The sequence below is a fragment of the Sebastes umbrosus genome, chromosome 21 (genome assembly GCF_015220745.1).
Source record: "Sebastes umbrosus isolate fSebUmb1 chromosome 21, fSebUmb1.pri, whole genome shotgun sequence".
In the NCBI taxonomy this organism is placed as follows: domain Eukaryota; kingdom Metazoa; phylum Chordata; class Actinopteri; order Perciformes; family Sebastidae; genus Sebastes; species Sebastes umbrosus.
This window is the reverse complement of record NC_051289.1, coordinates 6,940,634-6,960,008: the sequence shown is the minus strand read 5'-3', so window position 1 is coordinate 6,960,008 and position 19,375 is coordinate 6,940,634. Positions and strand designations below refer to the sequence as shown.

At 39.6% G+C, this 19,375-nt stretch overlaps 1 protein-coding gene across 5 annotated transcripts in view; it reads right to left on the bottom strand.

Moving 5' to 3' along the window:
- Window positions 1-17,401, bottom strand: part of LOC119480476 (dnaJ homolog subfamily C member 13-like) — a 33,900-nt gene extending 16,499 nt beyond the window's left edge. For 2 of the 5 annotated variants that reach the window (XM_037756757.1, XM_037756758.1), the window contains exons 1-16: window positions 17,220-17,401; window positions 13,744-13,824; window positions 6,611-6,686; window positions 5,365-5,514; window positions 4,857-4,898; window positions 4,575-4,775; window positions 4,271-4,477; window positions 3,665-3,760; window positions 3,324-3,415; window positions 2,932-3,098; window positions 2,518-2,597; window positions 2,254-2,423; window positions 2,118-2,150; window positions 1,299-1,398; window positions 1,095-1,202; window positions 803-958 (exon numbers count right to left, since the gene is read on the bottom strand). In XM_037756757.1, coding sequence (XP_037612685.1) covers window positions 803-958; window positions 1,095-1,202; window positions 1,299-1,398; window positions 2,118-2,150; window positions 2,254-2,423; window positions 2,518-2,597; window positions 2,932-3,098; window positions 3,324-3,415; window positions 3,665-3,760; window positions 4,271-4,477; window positions 4,575-4,775; window positions 4,857-4,898; window positions 5,365-5,514; window positions 6,611-6,686; window positions 13,744-13,811 — 1,746 coding nt within the window. In that variant the 5' untranslated portion in view covers window positions 13,812-13,824; window positions 17,220-17,401. The remainder of the gene's footprint in view (window positions 1-802; window positions 959-1,094; window positions 1,203-1,298; window positions 1,399-2,117; window positions 2,151-2,253; window positions 2,424-2,517; window positions 2,598-2,931; window positions 3,099-3,323; window positions 3,416-3,664; window positions 3,761-4,270; window positions 4,478-4,574; window positions 4,776-4,856; window positions 4,899-5,364; window positions 5,515-6,610; window positions 6,687-13,743; window positions 13,825-17,219) is intronic. The other 3 variants (XM_037756760.1, XM_037756761.1, XM_037756762.1) reach the window with 3 other exon arrangements.
- Window positions 17,402-19,375: the final 1,974 nt, after the last annotated feature.

Below are 19,375 nucleotides of genomic sequence, written 5' to 3'. Positions count from 1 at the left end.
TAGTTCAGTTTCACAGTGCACAAATTAAAGCGGACCAAATAAAAATACAAGTTGCTGAGGGGCTTGTACGAAGGAACTAATTCATCTTTCTTGTCTCGGGAGCTGCCACTTCTATGCAGGGATTCACAGACTTTAATATATTGCTGTCAAAGTTTTTTCACTTTGTCTCAGCACTGATCTACCGTCTACACGAATCCCTTCTCCAGTTTATCTAGAATGACTTTAGAAGTCTCACTATTTTTGTGGACTTTATTTAGCATATTCTGTGTGTTCTCTTCGGCCAAGATGTCAAGCAAACATCAGACTTCTGCAGAAGTCCAGGTCAGTCCTATCCCTCTCATGTTAACCTGTCGTTTACCTGTGTCCATCTCAACAAATGCCCACACAGACAGTCGGCGTTTTGGTTCACTTGGGAATAACCAGTCCAGTTGTTTTGGTCTGCACCAGAGTACGTGCGTTCGCAACAGCTCAAACGCACCGCACCGGAGTTTGATTAAAACAGACTAACTGTAAGCGTTTTTAGGTGACTAAGATTTCTTTAGTCGATTTTTATGATTTTTTTCATGCTGAATGACTTATTTCCAAGAAAATTATGAGCACATCTCTGGTAAACACAAGATTTAAAGTTGTGCTTTTATGTGATTCTTTGTGGAGAAACTCAGTTTTACAGTTCTCTCAATTAAATCAGCTAATCGATTAGTCGACAAAATTGTGTGAGTGTTAGTCGACAAAGAATTTCTTTGGTTGAGGACAGCCCTACGATCATAATTAGGGCGGTAAGGTTTATTCACACGACAAGCACCTGGAAGAGTTTGAACAATGTGCGTCCATCAGAGGCAACCATCTCAAGCAGCATGTCAAACTGCTGCCCCTCTGTGGTTTCACTGTAGGGGGCGCAGAGGGCAAACGTTAAGAAGTCCAGCAAGGAGCTGATGACCAACGCTCCTGTCCCATGGTCCTAAAAACAAAAGAAAAAGGGAATGAGAGATGAAATTTAGGATACAAAAAACCCTGCAAACATGAGGTGGTTTATGAAACTATACTAAACAAGTTTTGTAATATGACTCCTTGAAAGAGAATTAAAAGAAATGTACCACATTAGTGATGAATTTTTCAAGGAGGTTTTCCAGGAACTTCTTGGAGGACAGCAAAGAGGCCTTGTTCAACTGCTCCTGCCTCAGGTCGTAGTCATCGTGCATCGGCTGCAGAGAAACATGAAAGAAAAAGTCTCAGCCAAACGGCAAGATAAAAGACAAATGGTTGATATTTACGAATGTAGATATTTAGGTGATACTTACACACATAAGGGCACAGAGCATGTCTACAGCAGCATGTGTAACACCGTTGTTGTTCCTTTTTAAAGCTTTTACCGTCTTTACTCCCAACTTTTCCCTAAACCTGGAACACACAAACATACATTCACAGATTTACAACTAAAACGTCCATTCGTTGGAAGAGGTGATGATCAGAAACAGAATATAAAGCATACAAATACTGTATTATTTCAAAGAGGTCTGGGGTTGGATACACAAAGAATTCATTGCTTCAGAAGTGGTTTGTTGTTTCTTTTGCTCATAAAGTGTCACATCTACTGAACTACTAAGTGTAACAATATAAAAGAGGATTTCCTTGAAGTAAAGATAAACCATTCATGTATTTATTTGTGTCTTGTTGTTGTATGGGGGAAACACCAAGCTACCCAAGCAATGAATCTTTCAGGAAAACCAATTCTCATGTGCTTCACAGGAACAAATAATAAACAGTTCCTCTCATACATCTCAGTGACCCGGAAACACTACGGGGTTCTTAAATATTGTGATGTACAGATATGTAAAAAATAAAGCAGATAGCGGGAGAGATGGAGGCACAGAATAAAGAGTATGAGATGCCGAGAGAGGAAGGTCAAGACAAATCGAGGCAGACAGCTTTGACTGAACACAGTGAAGTGACATAACCTCCCTTCTGAAGTGCCTGTCTAAAAGCCTGAGATGAAAGCAGAACAAAGATAAAAGAGGAGAAGGCTGATCGATAGACGGCTAAGAAAGACTTTGGAAAAGAGCAAGGATAAGAAACAGATACAGGCAAGGGCAGACTGAGATGTATGGATTCATATTTACGTTGCATCTGTGACTCCAGACCCTTGACCAGACCTTGGAATGACAGAGCATGCCTGTTACCAGCAGCTCAACAAAAAAATACACTTTAAAGAAATAAAAGCAGGAAGGTACAGTGGGGTAACGGCTGCATTCTTACTTAAGCAGCTGGGTGAAAGCCTGGAAGCCAGCCTTGGAGGCCACCAAGCGTCGAATGGCCTGGAAATGACTCTCCAGCTCGGCGTTGATAGCCGGCAGCTCGACCTCCTGGGATAAAAGAGCCAGGATGGCGTTGTTGATGAGCTTCTCTTTGTTCTCAGAGAAAAGACCCTGAAGAGAAAACAGAGATAAAAACGGGGAAATGAGTGTGAATCCTGCTCGGAACGACAGATAGACATAAATCACATGAATTGAACACACTCACATCTTGGGTTACTGCATGCAGCACTCCACTGTAGGATATGTTGGCATTGAATCTGAACACTGCATCTGCAAAGTTTCCATCTAAGAAAAGGAAGGAGGGACGGAAGAATTAAACAAAACTATAAAGAGTTATCAAGAACAATGTTGTCACATATGGGGGCTAGGCAAAGCAGTGCTTTCATGTAAATGCTAAGGTTAGCATGCTAACATTCTCCCAATTTCCATGCTAATATGAGGTAGCAGCAGCAGGTTCAGCATCCTAGTTTAGCATGCTATCATTTGCACTAAAGTACTGATGGGAATGGATGGCATTAGTATTTGGTAATAAACCAAAATATTGGACCAATTGATATTTTGACTTTATGGTGGCAATTCACGATTCATGAATCTCATGAGATGAAGTGCGTGGACTCACTCGGAGGTGCTGCCAGGAATTTGAGATGCAAACTCTCCACCTCCTCATCCACGGGCATGCTCAGTAGGCCCCATCTCTGCCCTCGCTGCGTGGGCGCCATCTTGACGCACACGTCCCTGTTGCCTGATGCGCGGACTCCATCGAGCAGGCTGGCTAACAGGGAGTCCCTACGGACGCACATACAAACAAACAGACTCAGCTAAATGCATTACAAACAAACAGTGAGCACACAATGACAGGAGAGAGTTAAGGCTGTGCAGCAAACACATGCAGACAAGCGAGTTACTCATCGTGTAAATGAGGTCAACAGAACAGAAAATATTTAATAAACCCACAGGGCCTGTAGTGTCACTAAATACATAAAGATGGGTGTGTGAGTTACGTGTGTGTACCTTTCTGTGGAGGAAAACTTTCTGATCTGACCTCTGATGAATTCGACTGTGAACACCTGAGGGTTGTCGACGTCACAGATGAGAGCAAACACCTGGAGGGAGATGAGACAGAGGACAAATGTGAGGGAAAAAAAAAGAGAGTTTACTCATATCACACAGACTCAAGTGCTTTCATCCAAGCTGTTAACTCACAGTGATGCAGTTCATACATAATAAAACAAAAAACAGGCAGTTCAATTAACATTTATCTCCACAGGAGTACAAATAGACGCAACAAAAAACGTTTCAGGCTGAAATATGTATGACTTGGTGTTGCTTTAGTTTGTGCTTTAAGTGCTCACCTCTCCGAAGGGTTTGATGGTGACTATGTTGTATGAAGCCGGGTCTCTCTCCACTAGACAAGTCTCTGTCAGGCACAGTATACGCTTAACAGCGTCCTAAGGAATGACAAAGAGAAGTCATAATGTTAACAAAACTGATTAAATTACTTCAAGAAAGAAATTATAAATACAACTTGAGAGCAGAAGTAGGAACTGATTACTTTTAGGTTTCCTTGCAAATGACTGTAAATTAAACATTTAGTCAGTATCTAATTCATCAAAGTATTGGGCATCGCAAAACATTAGTTGATAACCATAAGATACTTGCATACTACACTAGATGTAAAGCATTGCATTCATTATTCACTTCTGCATCATAATGCAAGAAGTGAATTCGCAGAGCAAAGAAAATCGGAGTATAATCCAAAGCTCAAAGATTTCTAGGGTTGCACTGGAATATTTAATATTCGGTGATTCATTCGTATCGATTTTCAACTTAGATTTTTTTTTTTTTTTTACAAACATGAATAAAACACGCCAAACCTTTTGGGAAATGCTTCTTATTCAATAACAATACAAACGATAATATTCCACTGAGAGGAACAAGGAGAAGCACAGTGCTCTCACCGGGTGTCGAGGGGTGATCTTCTGCACCACGAACTCCGCCAAGGAAGTGATGCTCTCGTCTGAGCTGTACTTCCCCAACCTGTCCGTCACAAAATCCTCGAAGGTCAACGCCTCCTTCCTCAGTCGTAGCGTGATACCGATGAAGTTCCCAGCATGTTCTATGGCGCAGCGTATGATGTCATCCCGTTGCTCCGAGGCAAACAGATGCTGAGAGAAAGAGGCAATGGGGGAAAAAGGAAATCTTAAGACAACACATAACAGATGCACAGACACACACACATATAAACTATGAATGCCAGCATACCAGCCTGCTGAAGCCGCCATAAAGGATGCAGAATCCTCCCTGGTAATCAGAGAGCTCGACGAAGCCCTCTACGTTACGGTAGTCGTAGGAACACACCACCCGGTTGGTGTGCGGGTCGATCTGGTCGATGCCGCCGGGTGTCACCTCTAAACTCACTGGCTTCCGTGTGTCACTCCAGTGGTGCTTGAAGCAGTTGTAGCGCTGTAAGCACACATGTTGTTCATTTTGGCGTCACCACAAATAATGAAAAGGACAATTTTTCTTATAGATGTCAGTACTTACCCTGCCAGTTATTTTCCCCTCTGAGAACTCTGTTCTGAATCTCTGTGAATAAGAAAAGAAACAAAGGTATTATATTTTAGAGCCAACTTACACAGCTACGGTTAAATAATCCTTGTGTAACACTTATGAATTGTGGTCTTCATTGCAGAATACATTTAATGAGTTCTATGGGGAAATACCCATCCTCCTGTTCCTAAACAACCTCAGCATAATGACTTTATTTCTTCACAGTAACAAACTATCTGCTGATTCATGTCTGTGATAAACACATACAGTGAGTAAAAGGGCCTGTGATTTGCAAGCACTGCATTCCCAAACAGTGCATCGTGCATTACGTGACTTTGCTGCTTTTTTTTATTTTTTGACAACTCAGCAAAATGTGCAGCTGTGACGCAACTAGAAAAGCGTGGATCAGCCACATCAAACATCACTTCTGGGACCCTTTAAATGAAACAACATGTGCATGAGGTCTGTTTAGTCTTTGTGAATGACGAGTGTTTGTCCTCACCAGGGCTTCTGTGAGCAGCTCTGTCCGGTGCTCCGTTGAGAACTTGAGCGTTTCGGACTTCTTGCCGCTGCCTTTACGGAATGTGAGGTTGAACTCTGTTCCCTGACCTTTTCCTACCGGGCCGATACCACAGATGTCCCCATAAGGCCACTGGTACCACAGACAGCAGCAACACAGAAGATAATAAACACATTGTTACAGTCACACACAAGCAGTTTCAACATGAAGAAAGATGTTACGGTACTTTCAGGCCCTGATCAGACAGGGCGAGGCACACCGCACTGCCTTTTTGTTGCCCGATCAGACAGAGCGTTTTCTGCAGTTTGCTGCGTCTTTTCTTTTTATTGTTGCTAGGCAACCACTGAACAAGCGAGTGCAAACGTTAATACTAGGATTGAACAATTTTGAAAAAAATAATTGAGATTATTTTGTCTGACATTGCAACTGCAATATGATTTGTAATACTAGAGGGAACAATCATTTTTACATCATTATTCTCATTCTCATTGAAAAACATTATGGTGTGATTTTTGAGGGGCTCTGTACCAAACAAAGATGTTTTCTTAAGTCTGTAGAATATGATGTGAAGGTCAGGACATCTCTGCAGCACCACAATGTTTAATTTAAAAAAAGGTATTTTGACGCACATTTCACCTTTAACAAATATTGCGCCTCCTGCGATTTGATAATTGCAGCAGGCCATATTGCGATTTCGATGAAATTTTGATTAATTGTGCAGCCCTACTTAATACAAACCATGAACTGTACGCTACCTAATAGTTAAAAGTACAGTTTAAATGAATGAAAACAACTTACCCAAACTAATTCGCCTCCTGCTGTTTTGTGTTCAGATCATGAGAACCACGGTTGGTAAAGTCATAGCTGTTACCAATGTTATTTTTGCACTGCTTGATATAGTTATTCCTTTAAAACTACCATGATGCTATTTTCTGTTCAGCCATTTCCTTGACTGAGGGGGTTAAAGATTGAGGTTTCATGTCTAATGGGTATTGATTATGACATGTTTCATGTTCTAATCAGTGTAAAAACAGCATGTTCACAGCAGTGCTGGAAGCTTAGCGTATTCAAAGACTGAGCACATACTGAATATCAGCTTTCAGCAAAAGAGCAATGTGCTTCAAATGGATTTTCAATAGTCACATGGAGCCAAGAAGAGAACATCCCTGTGAGGCGCTGATAGCTGAAAGACACTGGAGTTCCTGTACGACAGGCTACACACACTGACCTGATTTGTTACTTCTAGCGTGGCAGGGTTGTAAGTGGTAATGCCATGCGTCCCCACTGAGAAGACTCGCTTGTACCTGGAACACAGAGATGGGATGAGTCAGAAACAGCCTACACATCACCAACCACACATGGCAGCAACACCTACTACAGCACGGGCAGTCACATAACATTAGCAGTGAATGTGGCAAAGTGGCTGAATGCGCGGCGGTCTTTCAAACATGTGGGGGTTAGCTGAAGCAAAGCTAACAGATCCAGTTAGCCCAGATAAACTTGTGTTGTGATCTCTAAGATTTCCAATGTGCCAAATATATCTCATCACGTAAATAAAGCTCCATTACATCTGATAAAGGGCAGGATGGTGAGAGAGGAAAGGGTCCATTTGTAGCCCCTCTGTAAGCTAATGATGAGTCAAGGACAGGTGACATCACCGGGGATCAGTTAACGGATGATATCATCATCCCCTTCAGGTTTATCATGTCAGTTTCCAGACATTTGTATGAGGTAATGGTTGAGATAAGGCAGAGAGGTGAAAAGGTGATGAGAAAAGATTATTAACTGCCACTTTCAAAGCTGCAATAGCCAGACAGTTAAAGGGAAAGTTTCGGCGTTTTCAAGTGGGGTCGTATTCGTCACTGTATTACCAACAGTAGATGACAGTTGCTAAAATACATTTTTCTGCCGGCCCCGTCCACATCAGTACATTGCTTTGCACCCGTGCTGGTACTCCTGTCTGTTTCTCCAAACTGGGGGCGCGCCGACCATCATCTACTGTAGGTAATACACTAACTATGGATAAGTACCTCATACAGCCCCACTTCAAAACACCCGAACTATCCCTTTAATTCTCATTATTTAGTATAGACATGTAATACCAGGCTGAAGCAAAGCAGCTGTGATCTCTGAATATTTACCTCTTAGACCCATTGCTATTCGTAGCATGTATTAACCACATTCGGCCTCTCTTAAAATGAAAGTCACAACTTATCGTACGTTAACAGTTTGTTAAGGAGTCACTCTGTGACTCTGAAGCAACTCACACTAATTCATCAGAACTGTTATGAGTGTGGGGCTTTCTCACAGAGTAGGAAGGAAGTGTGAAATTCAAATTTGCCAATTTTTACACTGAGTGTGTGTAGGGGTGTGTGTGTGTGTGGGTGTGTGTGGGTGTGTGTGTGCGTGTGTGTGCAGGAAGGCACGTCTGTGTGTGCTTGGTCACTCTGTGGTTTGCCAAGACTTTCAGTTGGCATTTTTGGCCGATTCATAACATTCTGCCTGCTGTTTGATTTGAAAATGGGTCATTTGAGGGTTTTTGTTATGCAAAAAATAAGGTTTGGTGACTGTAAAATGTTAGTATACATTTATTTGGTATACATTTAGGGCTGCAACTAACAATTATTTTCTTTGTTGATTAATCTGTCGATTATTTTTTCGAATAATAGATTAGTTGTTTGGTCCTAAAAATGTCAGAAAATGGTGAAAAATGTCCATCAGTGTTTCCCAAAGACGAAGATGACATCTTCAAATGTCTTGTTTGTCCATAAATCAAAGATATTCAGTCATAGAGGAGTAAACAAACCAGAAAATATTCACATTTAAGAAGCTGGAATCAGAGAATTTGACTTATTTTTCTTAAAAATTACTCAAAGTCAATCGACTATCAAAATAGTTGGTGATTAATTTAATAATTGACAACTGATTGATTAATCGTTGCAGCTCTACATACATGTATGTTCATCTATGTACAACTTGTTCCTTTAGCACCTCTATAGCACTATTAGCCTGCACACTGAACATGCTGACTAGGCTCCTTTCTTTCTTGCACATCCTCATGTGGCGTGGATGAAGTTAACAGCTATTCCCATCAAAAAGCAGATAAAAAGGAAGTCAAATCGAGAGGTTACTTCCGCATAATGCCTTCGGACTTGAGTACATAACTAACATAAACAGACAGGTCAGACAGCGGCCTGAGGCAAGGCCGGAATATTAGGTTCAGGCACAAACCACAGTCAGTCCTTCCTTTTTCACTATTATACAAATGTCACGTCCTTTTTGTGCACCTAAATCTGTTCATTCTGTCCTAAAAATCTACTCTACACACTGAGGCCCACTATTCTCAGTTTCCTTCATCTTGGGACACAAAGTCTGAGTCCTCCTACGGCAGACTCTGTCCTGATCTCAGGGTGCTGTGTCTCTACATGTCTTGACCTTGGTGTTAAAGAGGCTGGCTGGGTGTCAGCACAAACTTAGTTAATTATTCATTCTCTGTGGGCTGATTTATTCCCCCCTTTATTCTATCTTAGTACAAAGGCAATATCCAACCCTCCCTGGCTGGTGTGTGTTTGCCAGTAAGGTTTAAGGAGCATTCTATGGACATGTATACAACGCATTCACACACTCAATTGTGTTTTTTTTGCGGCAGTTTGCGACACACAGCTTCTTGCCTATTTGCAGCCAGCTCTATGTGTTGTACACAAACACATCTACTTTTAAACATTATGAAAGACTTGGATATCAACAGGTTTTTGGATATGCACAACACATTAGGGCTAATATGGCATAAGTGTTGTTTTTTACTGGTTTTAAAAGGCTGCATTACAGTAAAGTGATGCCATTTTCTGAACTTACCAGACTGGTCTAGCTGTTCTATTATTTGCCTTTTCTCAGTCATTATGTCCACATGACTGATGATTATCAAAAATCTCATATAAAATATTTTGTGCATGTACTTTATGCACTTTTACTGTACATCTCTTTCTTTGTGACAATACAAAATACAGTGTTTTGTTATGTAGATGCTCTGGAAATTTGACATAGTTGTGATCAGTTTGTGAACAAGTTTGTGTTGTATATAAAGAAGTCCCGTTTACTATCTGTTCAGTTTGAGCGGTTAACAACCTATTTCTGGCTTTTCCATACATACTATATTTAATATTCTAATTTTAAATATTTTAATAGAGGCAGTGTTTGACTTTGAACATGATGAAAGCATGCATAACCGCATAAAGATGATCATGGGTAACATTCCTTTGAAAGATAACCAGAAAGACTGCTTAGAAACAGACTGATTTTCTGGCTCAAGCATGCCAATTACAGTATAAAAAGAAGAAATGCTCTAAGTGGCTCCCTAGCCAACGGCCCAACATCATAACCAAGTGAAGCAGTGATAAGTATAGACTTGGAAGCCAAATTCACCTGCTAAAATAAAGTAATGCCTGCATGTAGGAAGGTGGGATGAGTTGAGATTAAACTGAATTTGGTATATTTATTATACGTATGGACCCTAGGAAATAAAATAACCTTACCAGTGTTTGTGCATGCTTTAGCTACAACAAATCCTGTATACTTGACATGATTTATGACTATTTTACAACTTGTGCTGCTGTGGTTCAGATTTCCATTTTCCATTCATACAAAGATATGAAAATCAACTAAGCAGAGATTTGAAAGAGTAGCCATGATGTTAATGTAGATTTTCATACAGGACGAATGAATGGAAACCAATCTCATGATCACAAAAATCTAAATTACTCAGGAACAGCAGGTCTTGAAAAATGGTCAGTAGAAAATGCAATTTGTACTTAATGGTTCAAAACAGTGGTATGGCCCTTTAACTTTTTCATAAAGGAACTATTATGAGAAGAAAAGAGAAGTATCAACAAGCATTACAGGTACAGCTTACACCACAGATACAGTTTGTGATAAGTAAAAGTCTTCATTCAGTACTGTACAGTATGTCTTTAGAGCTTTTCCTTCCACTTCAAGGGTTTCATAATGTATCACATTAAGCAACATCCTGTGTCTGACTAAGCCTCTTAACAACTGCCTCTCCTCTTTAAACAAAAATTCTTACAAAGAAGACTGAGCTGAAGATTCGTTTGACTACATAAAAAGCTCGGACAACACAACACAATCCCCCGTAGAAGACTCAATGTAGACTCAATGGTATGTAAAACAGCTAGTGGAAAATATAGCTGGGGCATCTGTAGCTTAGCAACATAGAGAGAAGATTGAAGTCATTCAAAGATTTAAAAGGAGATTGTGATTTGCATATTCATGCTCTGAAAACATGTAGAGAAGCGATGTGGTTGAAAACCCTTGAATGACACAGAAACTCTGAGACAATCAATTTGTGTCAGAAATTGTGAAAATGCCCTTCATTAGGAGACAGATCTGATCTTCTCTACAAGCTGGAGTCACAGGACTTGAATTAAACATGATCACGAGCACAGAGAGAGGGAAAGCTGCTGCATGAAAGCAAATCAACAACAGTTAAGATCTATTGTAATTTTAACTATTGTAGAGAAGTATCTGGGGCAGGATGTGAGGGTAACTCCGTCTCTCACACATCCAGTGATTTTCACACATTTGATTATATCACCATACAATCTGAAACACCAAGAATCACTTGTTTTAGACACGTAAAAAAGGATACCAGACAGAGGATATGGGAGACTACAAAGCAACATCATGCATCATCGTGGCTTTTAAAAATTCCCCTTCAACTCCCTGCAGAACAGATGACCACTACTCTCACCGTCTGCCGACCAATCTGTCATATAGACAATCATTAAACATTTGACAAAAATAAGTTTGAGCATTCGTGCCTCATTTTTGTTCATGCATTTTAATTAAGCTGGTCCCTTTTATATCTGCACTTGAAATGATTATCCAGAGTAAAATGTCCTTTACACAAGTACAGGCCTTAGAGAATATGGCACATTGAGTGATGGTGAATACTGTGTAACATACTCATAATTCACATGACAACAGTACTTTTTATATATGGCCAAAAGCGGCACACTAATTACAGGTGAATCTAATTTAAGTTTACTTCTGGGAACGTGTTCTGTATTCACAGTGGAGAGCTCTGCACCTCTGTGACACTGGAACTGTTTAAGTCTGAGATGATCCTGTGGCTACCTGAAACAGTTTCCTATATGTAAGGCCATGGTGGTTAATTAAGCTATAAGGCAAAACCTGGTACATTTTGCTTTTGGCTAACAGGTATATTGTCTACAGTTTGAATGCTACTGTATGTTTTTTATCTTAGACTAAATTGGTTGGTAAAAATCAGGGCGGCCCCCTCTTAGTCAACTAAGATTTCTTTAGTAGATGAGTCATTTTGTAATGCTTTTTCTCATGCTGAACGACTTATTTCCAACTTGTAAGCACAGCTCGGGTAAACACAAGATTTAAAGTGGTGCTTTTGTGCGATTCTTGGTGGAGAAACTCAGTTTTACAGATCTGTCGATTAAATCAACTAGAGCTACAACGATCAAGTCAAAATTCTCTGATTCCAGCTTCTTAAATGTGAATATTTTTTTCTTTACTCCTCTATGATAGTAAACTGAATATCTTTCAGTTCTGGACAAAAGAAGACATTTGAGGACGTCATCTTGGGCTTTGAGAAACACTGATCTACATTTTTCACCATTTTCTGACATTTTATAGACTAAACAACTACTTGACCAGTTGATTTAAACGACAGATCTGTAAAACTGAGTTTCTCCACAAAGAATCACACAAAGCACCACTTTAAATCTTGTGTTTACCAGAGATGTGCTCATAGGTTTCTTGGAAATAAGTCATTCAGCATGAAAAAAAGCACAAAAAATGACTCACGGACAAGACATTTGAGGACATCATCTTGGACTTTGAGAAACACTAATCGACAATTTTCACCATTTTCTGACATTTTATAGACCAAACAACTAATCAAGAAAATAATCAACAGATTAATCAACAATGAAAATAATCGTTAGTTGCAGCCCTAAAATCAAAGAATATTTGGTCGAGGACAGCCCTAGGAAAAATCAAACTGGATAATTGGTTTTCATGATTTACTACCTACTGAAGACAAGAATAGCCTCTGATGTGTGAGGTTGGTGTGAAGTTAGATGAAAGAGGATATATCGTGACATGACACCTTTTCTTTCTCTTTCTGCTGGCCTATTAAAGCTCTGTGTGAGTTGTGCCCTTTTCCTACGGTAGACGGGCAGATAAATTGGATCTACTGAATTGCGTCTGACCCATTCATATGAGCCTGCTGTCAAAAGTTGATGTCTGGTTGTCAGCATTCAGAAACGCTTCACTGAGAAATCACAGAACAACATTACAGAAGCACCAAATGGAGTTTCATTTTCATTTCTCTCTAGTCACTCGCTCTCTCATGGTTGCCCACTCACTGGTATTGTCCTGTGCTGCTCTCATCTTTCTGTCTCTTCTATCTCTCTCTTCGTCAGTTAAATGACCTTCAAATGTTATATCAATAAATTCAGTTTCCCTGATAAAGATGTCTGTTCATTAAAGCCAGAGTCTGCGACCCACGTTCACCCCGGGTTAGGAGGAGGGTCACGGACCCAGGTCGGCTGAAATGTGTCCACCCATTCAGATCAACCATTAACGCAGGATTAAACTGCGCCATTGTGTTGTTATCGGTCTCCACCGTCCACACATACATCATCACTCGTCTCTGCCGGACACTTCAGGAAGCATTAGCAGGATGAGCCTCTGATGATGGCTAATGCTCCGCAGCCCTGCTTGAGTTACCAAAGTCAATGGCAGGCCTTAATGGCACAGAGACATTTAGAAAGCAGGTATTGGTAATGTGATCCCACCACAGGCTCACTGCTCAAACTGAAACTAGTCCATCCTTTAGCTTTAAGGGCCACCAAGCATCTACATCAAGTCCCATCTAGTTTAGGCCTGTAGTGGCTTTACTGTAACTAGAATCTATAAAAAGAAAACAGATCTAGATCAGTTTTTGTATCTATACAATACATGAATGTTAGTACATGGACGTCATCTTGCTTAAGACTAGCGCTGTGCAGTGTTTACTGCCAGTATCTGTGTCTTTGGGTTATATTTCATAAGACAGTGCAGCTCTACAAACATACACGTCATTAGTGCTGATCAGCGACTGCTGACAGTGGTGTGCGGACCTCCTATATAAGATAAGGAAGTCAACACAATGGGAGTACTGAGTCAGGATTTTCACAAACTGTCTTTACAGGGTGATGAAGGGAAGAATTTGGGTTAATGTTGCCTTGTAAACAAAGATGTGGGGTAGACAATAACACCAGCCCTGAAATCCTATCGATGGTGGAGTTAAAAACAAGTTTTGGGCCTTACTTTCCCCTCCAGGAGTGTTTGGTGGTGTAGTAACAGGCCAGGTCTTTGTTTTCTTTGACGACATTCATCTTTTCAAAGGACCTACAAAAAAGAACAAAAGTTATTATGAATAGGATCGAAAAAAGCCCTTCTACATTTTCAACACAGAAAAGGGATCAGAAAATAAATAGGTGAAGTATTTGAACATTACTTGAGAGAAAATGTTGTATCTTTAATGACACAACAGAAGGGAAGAATGACAGCTCTTCATGTCTCAGCTCTATAAGAAGTCACCTGCACCTTCACAAGTCATTACTACATCAAGTTTATGTACACATTCCAATATACCGCAACACACACTTCACACGGTCATTCAACATTTTGCAGCTTGAAGGGAGAGACTCCCACCAGACACTCCCTCGGCTACAGAACGAATGCTGAGTAAACAGTTATTATCCAACGACAGAGTAGCCCATCGCGCCATGACTGACTGATTCTTCACCGTCATCAGCTGAGCTATGAGCCGTAGCATTGATCCAGCTCGTAGCACATGACTTCATTTCATTATAAACTCTTTGACATCCTCACTCTCTCCTTCATGTGTGCATTTTCACTGCTATCACAGGGATACAACCTGCAAATGTCTTTCATTCAAGTCTGATATCATAGGCACAAAAAATCAACACAACAGTGCACCAGCTGAGCATGTGTCAATAAAGTCTGGTGTGTGCCAGTGAGGCCTATTGATCGCTTTAGATAAACAGGGGTTAGGCCATGTCTTAGTGTTTTTGCCCAGTGCATTATTTGAATGAAAATCCTTTTCCAACCAGGACAAACCACAAATCATCAGTGAAGACGGATAGTTCGTGACAGATTGTTTCAAACTAATTAAAGATGAAGGCCATTAAATACACGCCAGTCAACAGACCAGAATAGAGCAAATTGAGGGAATAACTGCCTCTCCTATCCTTTGTGCAGTAATTTGCTGGCGGCTGCACTGTGACAAGGGGAACCTGTGTCAGCACTCTGTCAGGATCCTGGAAAAAAATCTGACTCCAGTTTTCCTTCCTCTCCATTTCAGTGTGCGGCTGAAGCAGGGGACAGCAAAATAGCCCCAAATGATGGAATCCACTATTCACCAAGGGGACAATCGTCTGGTGTTCAGAGAGGGCAAATACAAGCTGCTTTCAGGTTGCCACAACTGGACGAGGACCTTTAAAAAATTAGCCAGTGCCGGCGTCTCAATAACTGATGCCTGTGCTGGAGAAACAAAAAGGTGCAAGGAACAGTCAAGAGCCAAGTTCTGTTTTTTCAAACATGCATTCATGGAGCTGCATAATGAATCTAATCCAAAGCGGGGGGCTGATGGAATGTACAATGGGAGATGTTAGCAGCAAGCGGTGCACAGCGTGCTCTTTGCCGCCGCTGCAGAGGGCTGTGCAGTTTTTATTATATTACTCTGTGATGGGTGTAAAAAAAGGCCGAGGCAGCTTCCAGGATTGGGTCATGTGATTTACCCCTCCCACCCCTTCCTGCCTGTATGCAGATCAATAGCAAATTATTCATGGGCTATCCTTGACAGTTTAGCGAAAACAACAAAAAAAAAGGAAACAGCAGGACAGTGAAGGAAATGGAAGCAGGCCCAAAGCAAAGCACACAACATTTACATGTTAACTTGTTCCAGACTGGTCTCACGACTTTTCAGAAACTTTAGCAAACACTGCTGTTTTTATCTAAGATAGCTATGACTGTCAGGACAATCCAATAGTGTATAATGGTGCTTGATTCAACCAAGTTGCACTGCCAATAGGATTGTATCAAACCTATAATGGGACTTATCTGAAAAACTGTAAACAGACCGTGTATTACTGGCTAGACTAACTAGACTACAGCCACAGGTTATACTGTAAGTAACTCTACTTATTTAAGTCTACCCTGTTTCTTAAAGGTGTTGGAAAACAAGTTGGCTCACCTAATTTCTTTTGAAAAGTACAATATAAAGAATAGGAAAACTGCTTCAGCTCAGCATCAGTGTGGGTGCAAGGGTCAAACGATCATCTGCTATTACATCATTATATGGCCCTTTGTTTTTTACATCTCCAGTTAAAATTATGTTGAACATAAAGCTATGAGCGTACCTGAACTGACACTACAATAAAAGCAGTACATTGTTCAATAAAAAATACATCCACAGTGGCATCTGGACCTTCAGAATCACATATGAATTTCAATATATCATGCTGGTTTCTGCAATGTGGTTTACTCTTTAAAGCTTTTTCTGCACACTGAGGACGTGTTGCAATGTCTTCCCTTTTTTTTTTTTTTTTACCAATTATATGAAGCAATCTTACAGCCAACTTTACCATGGGGGCACATATACTCTGCCTCATCTTGCATGGCTTCTATGAGTATTATCATAAACCACTTGATTGCAAAATATATAATAAACTTGCAGATTTAAACAAAATTTAGAAAAAAAAAATCTGAACGTTTTTTATATTATGCAAGCAAGTGGTTTATGATAATACTCATCATAAACCACTTGCTTGCAAAAATATAATAAACTTGCGGATTTAAAAAAATTAGAAAAAATAAATCTGCAAGTTTATTATACTATGCAAGCAAGTGGTTTATGATAATACTCATCATGCACCACCTGCTTGCAAAAATATAATAAACTTGCAGATTTAAAGAAAAAATAAAAATGCAGATTTAAAAGAATTTAGAAAAAATTATATTATATTTTGCAAGCAAGTGGTTTATGATAATACTCATCATGCACCACTTGCTTGCAAAATATTATTTTTTTTACACGTGACTAGAGATATAAAGACATTAAAAAATGTGTTAAATGCTTAAGTCCATTTGAGGATGCCTGTCAAGTAAAATCCACATGACAATGAGTATTATCATGCACCACTTGCTTGCAAAATATATAATAAACTTGCAGATATATGAAGCAATCTTACAGCCAACTTTACCATGGGGGCACATAATACTCTGCCTCATCTTGCATGGTACATCTATGAGTATTATCATGCACCACTTGCTTGCAAAATATAATAAACTTGCAGATTTTTTTATTTTTTTTTTTACACGTGACTAGGAGATATAAAGACATTAAAAAATGTGTTAAATGCTTGAGTCCATTTGAGGATGCCTGTCAAGTAAAATCCACATGACAAGCTGCATATTAAAGGTTACCTGGCTCTCAGGCGGTTAGTCAAACTGGGCTTCATTGCAGCAGGCCTAACACGGTTAACTACCTAAAAACAAGCACCACAAAACCCTTTTGGTGATGTCCACACTTCTCCTACTCCTCCTAACTACAACACCAGACAGCACAGACACTTATACTATCAGTGTTTGTTTGCCAAATGGTAAAATAAAGGGGGCTGTGGCAGGCTAATGTTGGGTTAGCTTCTCGAGCTAGCTGCTAGAAGAAGCTAGCTGGTCGCATTAGAGAAGATGGCTTGAAGACAGTTTGGTGTATTTACCTGTTAAAAACGTTATCAGGTGTTTATCGTAGCCGGTCCCTCAGCCCCCCACCCTCCTCTGACTGCGTTGCTTCTCAGTTGTCCCCTCTCTGGTGCTGAAGGAGCTCAGTTACTCCGTTTATTCCCCCCAACAGGGCTCAGGAGTCAGGACGCTGCCATAGTCCTCATAGCACCAGAAAGGTGTGTTACTGCGCATGCGCGGAGGCCTGCCTGTCATGCGGCTGTCAGCTGATTGGTTTGTCTGAACGAGGCGTTATGGAGCTGCAGACCCCAGATCAGTTTTTGTTCATTTGATGCAGTGTTTTGTATTGATGCATACAATACGAAACTGACCTGGGAACAGTTTATTGTATAGGCTGATGATGCTGACTGGGTTTTATAGCAGAATCTTTAGTTTCCATTTGTGCTCATATGAAACTAATGAGTGAATAAGAGACAGGTTAAAAACTAGACAGATTACACTGAATATGTTTTTCATGCACCAAAAACTCAATTATAAACTCATATTAGCAATAGTTAGATTTTTATTTTATTTTATATATATATATACTTTATTTTTTATGCAATTTACAGTTTGTAATTACAATTTATAAACCATTTTTTAAGTAGTTGAGCTTATAGACAAACTCATTAAGTACACTAGAGAAAACAACTTCAACATTCAAAATTGAAATAAAATGAATAAAAAAAAAATAATAAAAAAAAATAAATAATAATAATAATAATAATAATAATAATAATAATAATAATAATAATAATAAAAAAGAAAGAATAGAGTTAAAAAAAAACACACAAAAAAACCCAATAATAATACAAAAATAATAGAGTAATAATAAATTAAATAAATAAGTTAAATAAGTTAATAGAAAATAAAAAGGGGGAGGGGGAGGGGGGTAGCGCAAATATATAGTAATGTCATTTACATGGGCACACACATGCATCCTCCTTCACGTCAGGTCACCTCCAAGCATATGTATATGTGCATGCGTGTTAACCCATGTAACTATATTTTAATAGTTTGATTTTGATGCTAAAATTGGCTTTCTAAGTACTTTTTGTGAAATGATCTGATGAAATGGAAACTATTACTACTATTCATATCTGCATATTTTGCTTCTTGATAGCTTATAGGAGGCTGGAAAAACACTTTATTGGCTATTTAACCTGTTCTTTATTTATTTTTACTTTTTTTGCAGGTTTCCAGGTATTATTAGCCTGCTAAGTAAAAAAGATGCACCTGGGGAAAAAAAGATTATTGTGCCCTCTAGGGACACTGTCCCATCAATGCAGCAATACCTCTATTAGCACAGCAGTTTACACCAGTTAGGCCTGTGTGAAGATTGAGACCAGCACAAACATTAACTGGCCACACATATACAGGCACAAACACAAATGTGTGCATTCAAAGTTGCAAAAAAGGTCCATCCCCTTTGCAAAATTAGTTTCCAGCAGGTTCACCATTTACAGCAATATGTGTCAAAAATGGTTGGGTCTGTAAAAACTGAATCAGATCTACAACTGAGATCTTTAGTTACTTGCAGACAAAAACCTGTTCACACAACTTTGAGTAAATATATGTAAATGTTTATATATCTTTTTGTCATATCCTTCCTATTACAACAGTTTACTTAAAATGCATCTGACAACTGCTCATGTTATTTTAATGATTTCCATTGCTTTATTGTTAAAACATTTTTTTGCTCTCATTCAACTGTTTGTTTTTGCTCTTGCAATAACCCACATTCTCCAACAATCTAACATCGTTGACAGTTTGCTAAAATAGTTCATAGATCAGCTGCAGATATGACATCAATACATTTTGATTCTGCCACAAGAGCTATGTGAATAATGAAAAGCAACCACCATGGTCTAACTGATCACTGTAGAACAGCAGCACCAACATATGGGACTCAAAAACAAAAACTAAGAAGCGTAATCTGTGATTTGTAACCCCTTAAGAATATGGTATTAATTAAGATGTCTAGTCCCTGTCTCAAATTGTAAGTGACTCACCGTGATTGAAGGTAAAGGGGAAACATCTTGGTCTCTGTGGCTGACTGATGTTGCACAGTAAACTTGAGCGGGGAAACACAGAGTGGTCACATTTTGAGGCATCTGATTAGGTGACCAACCATGTGCTGCCTGTTAGTCTAATT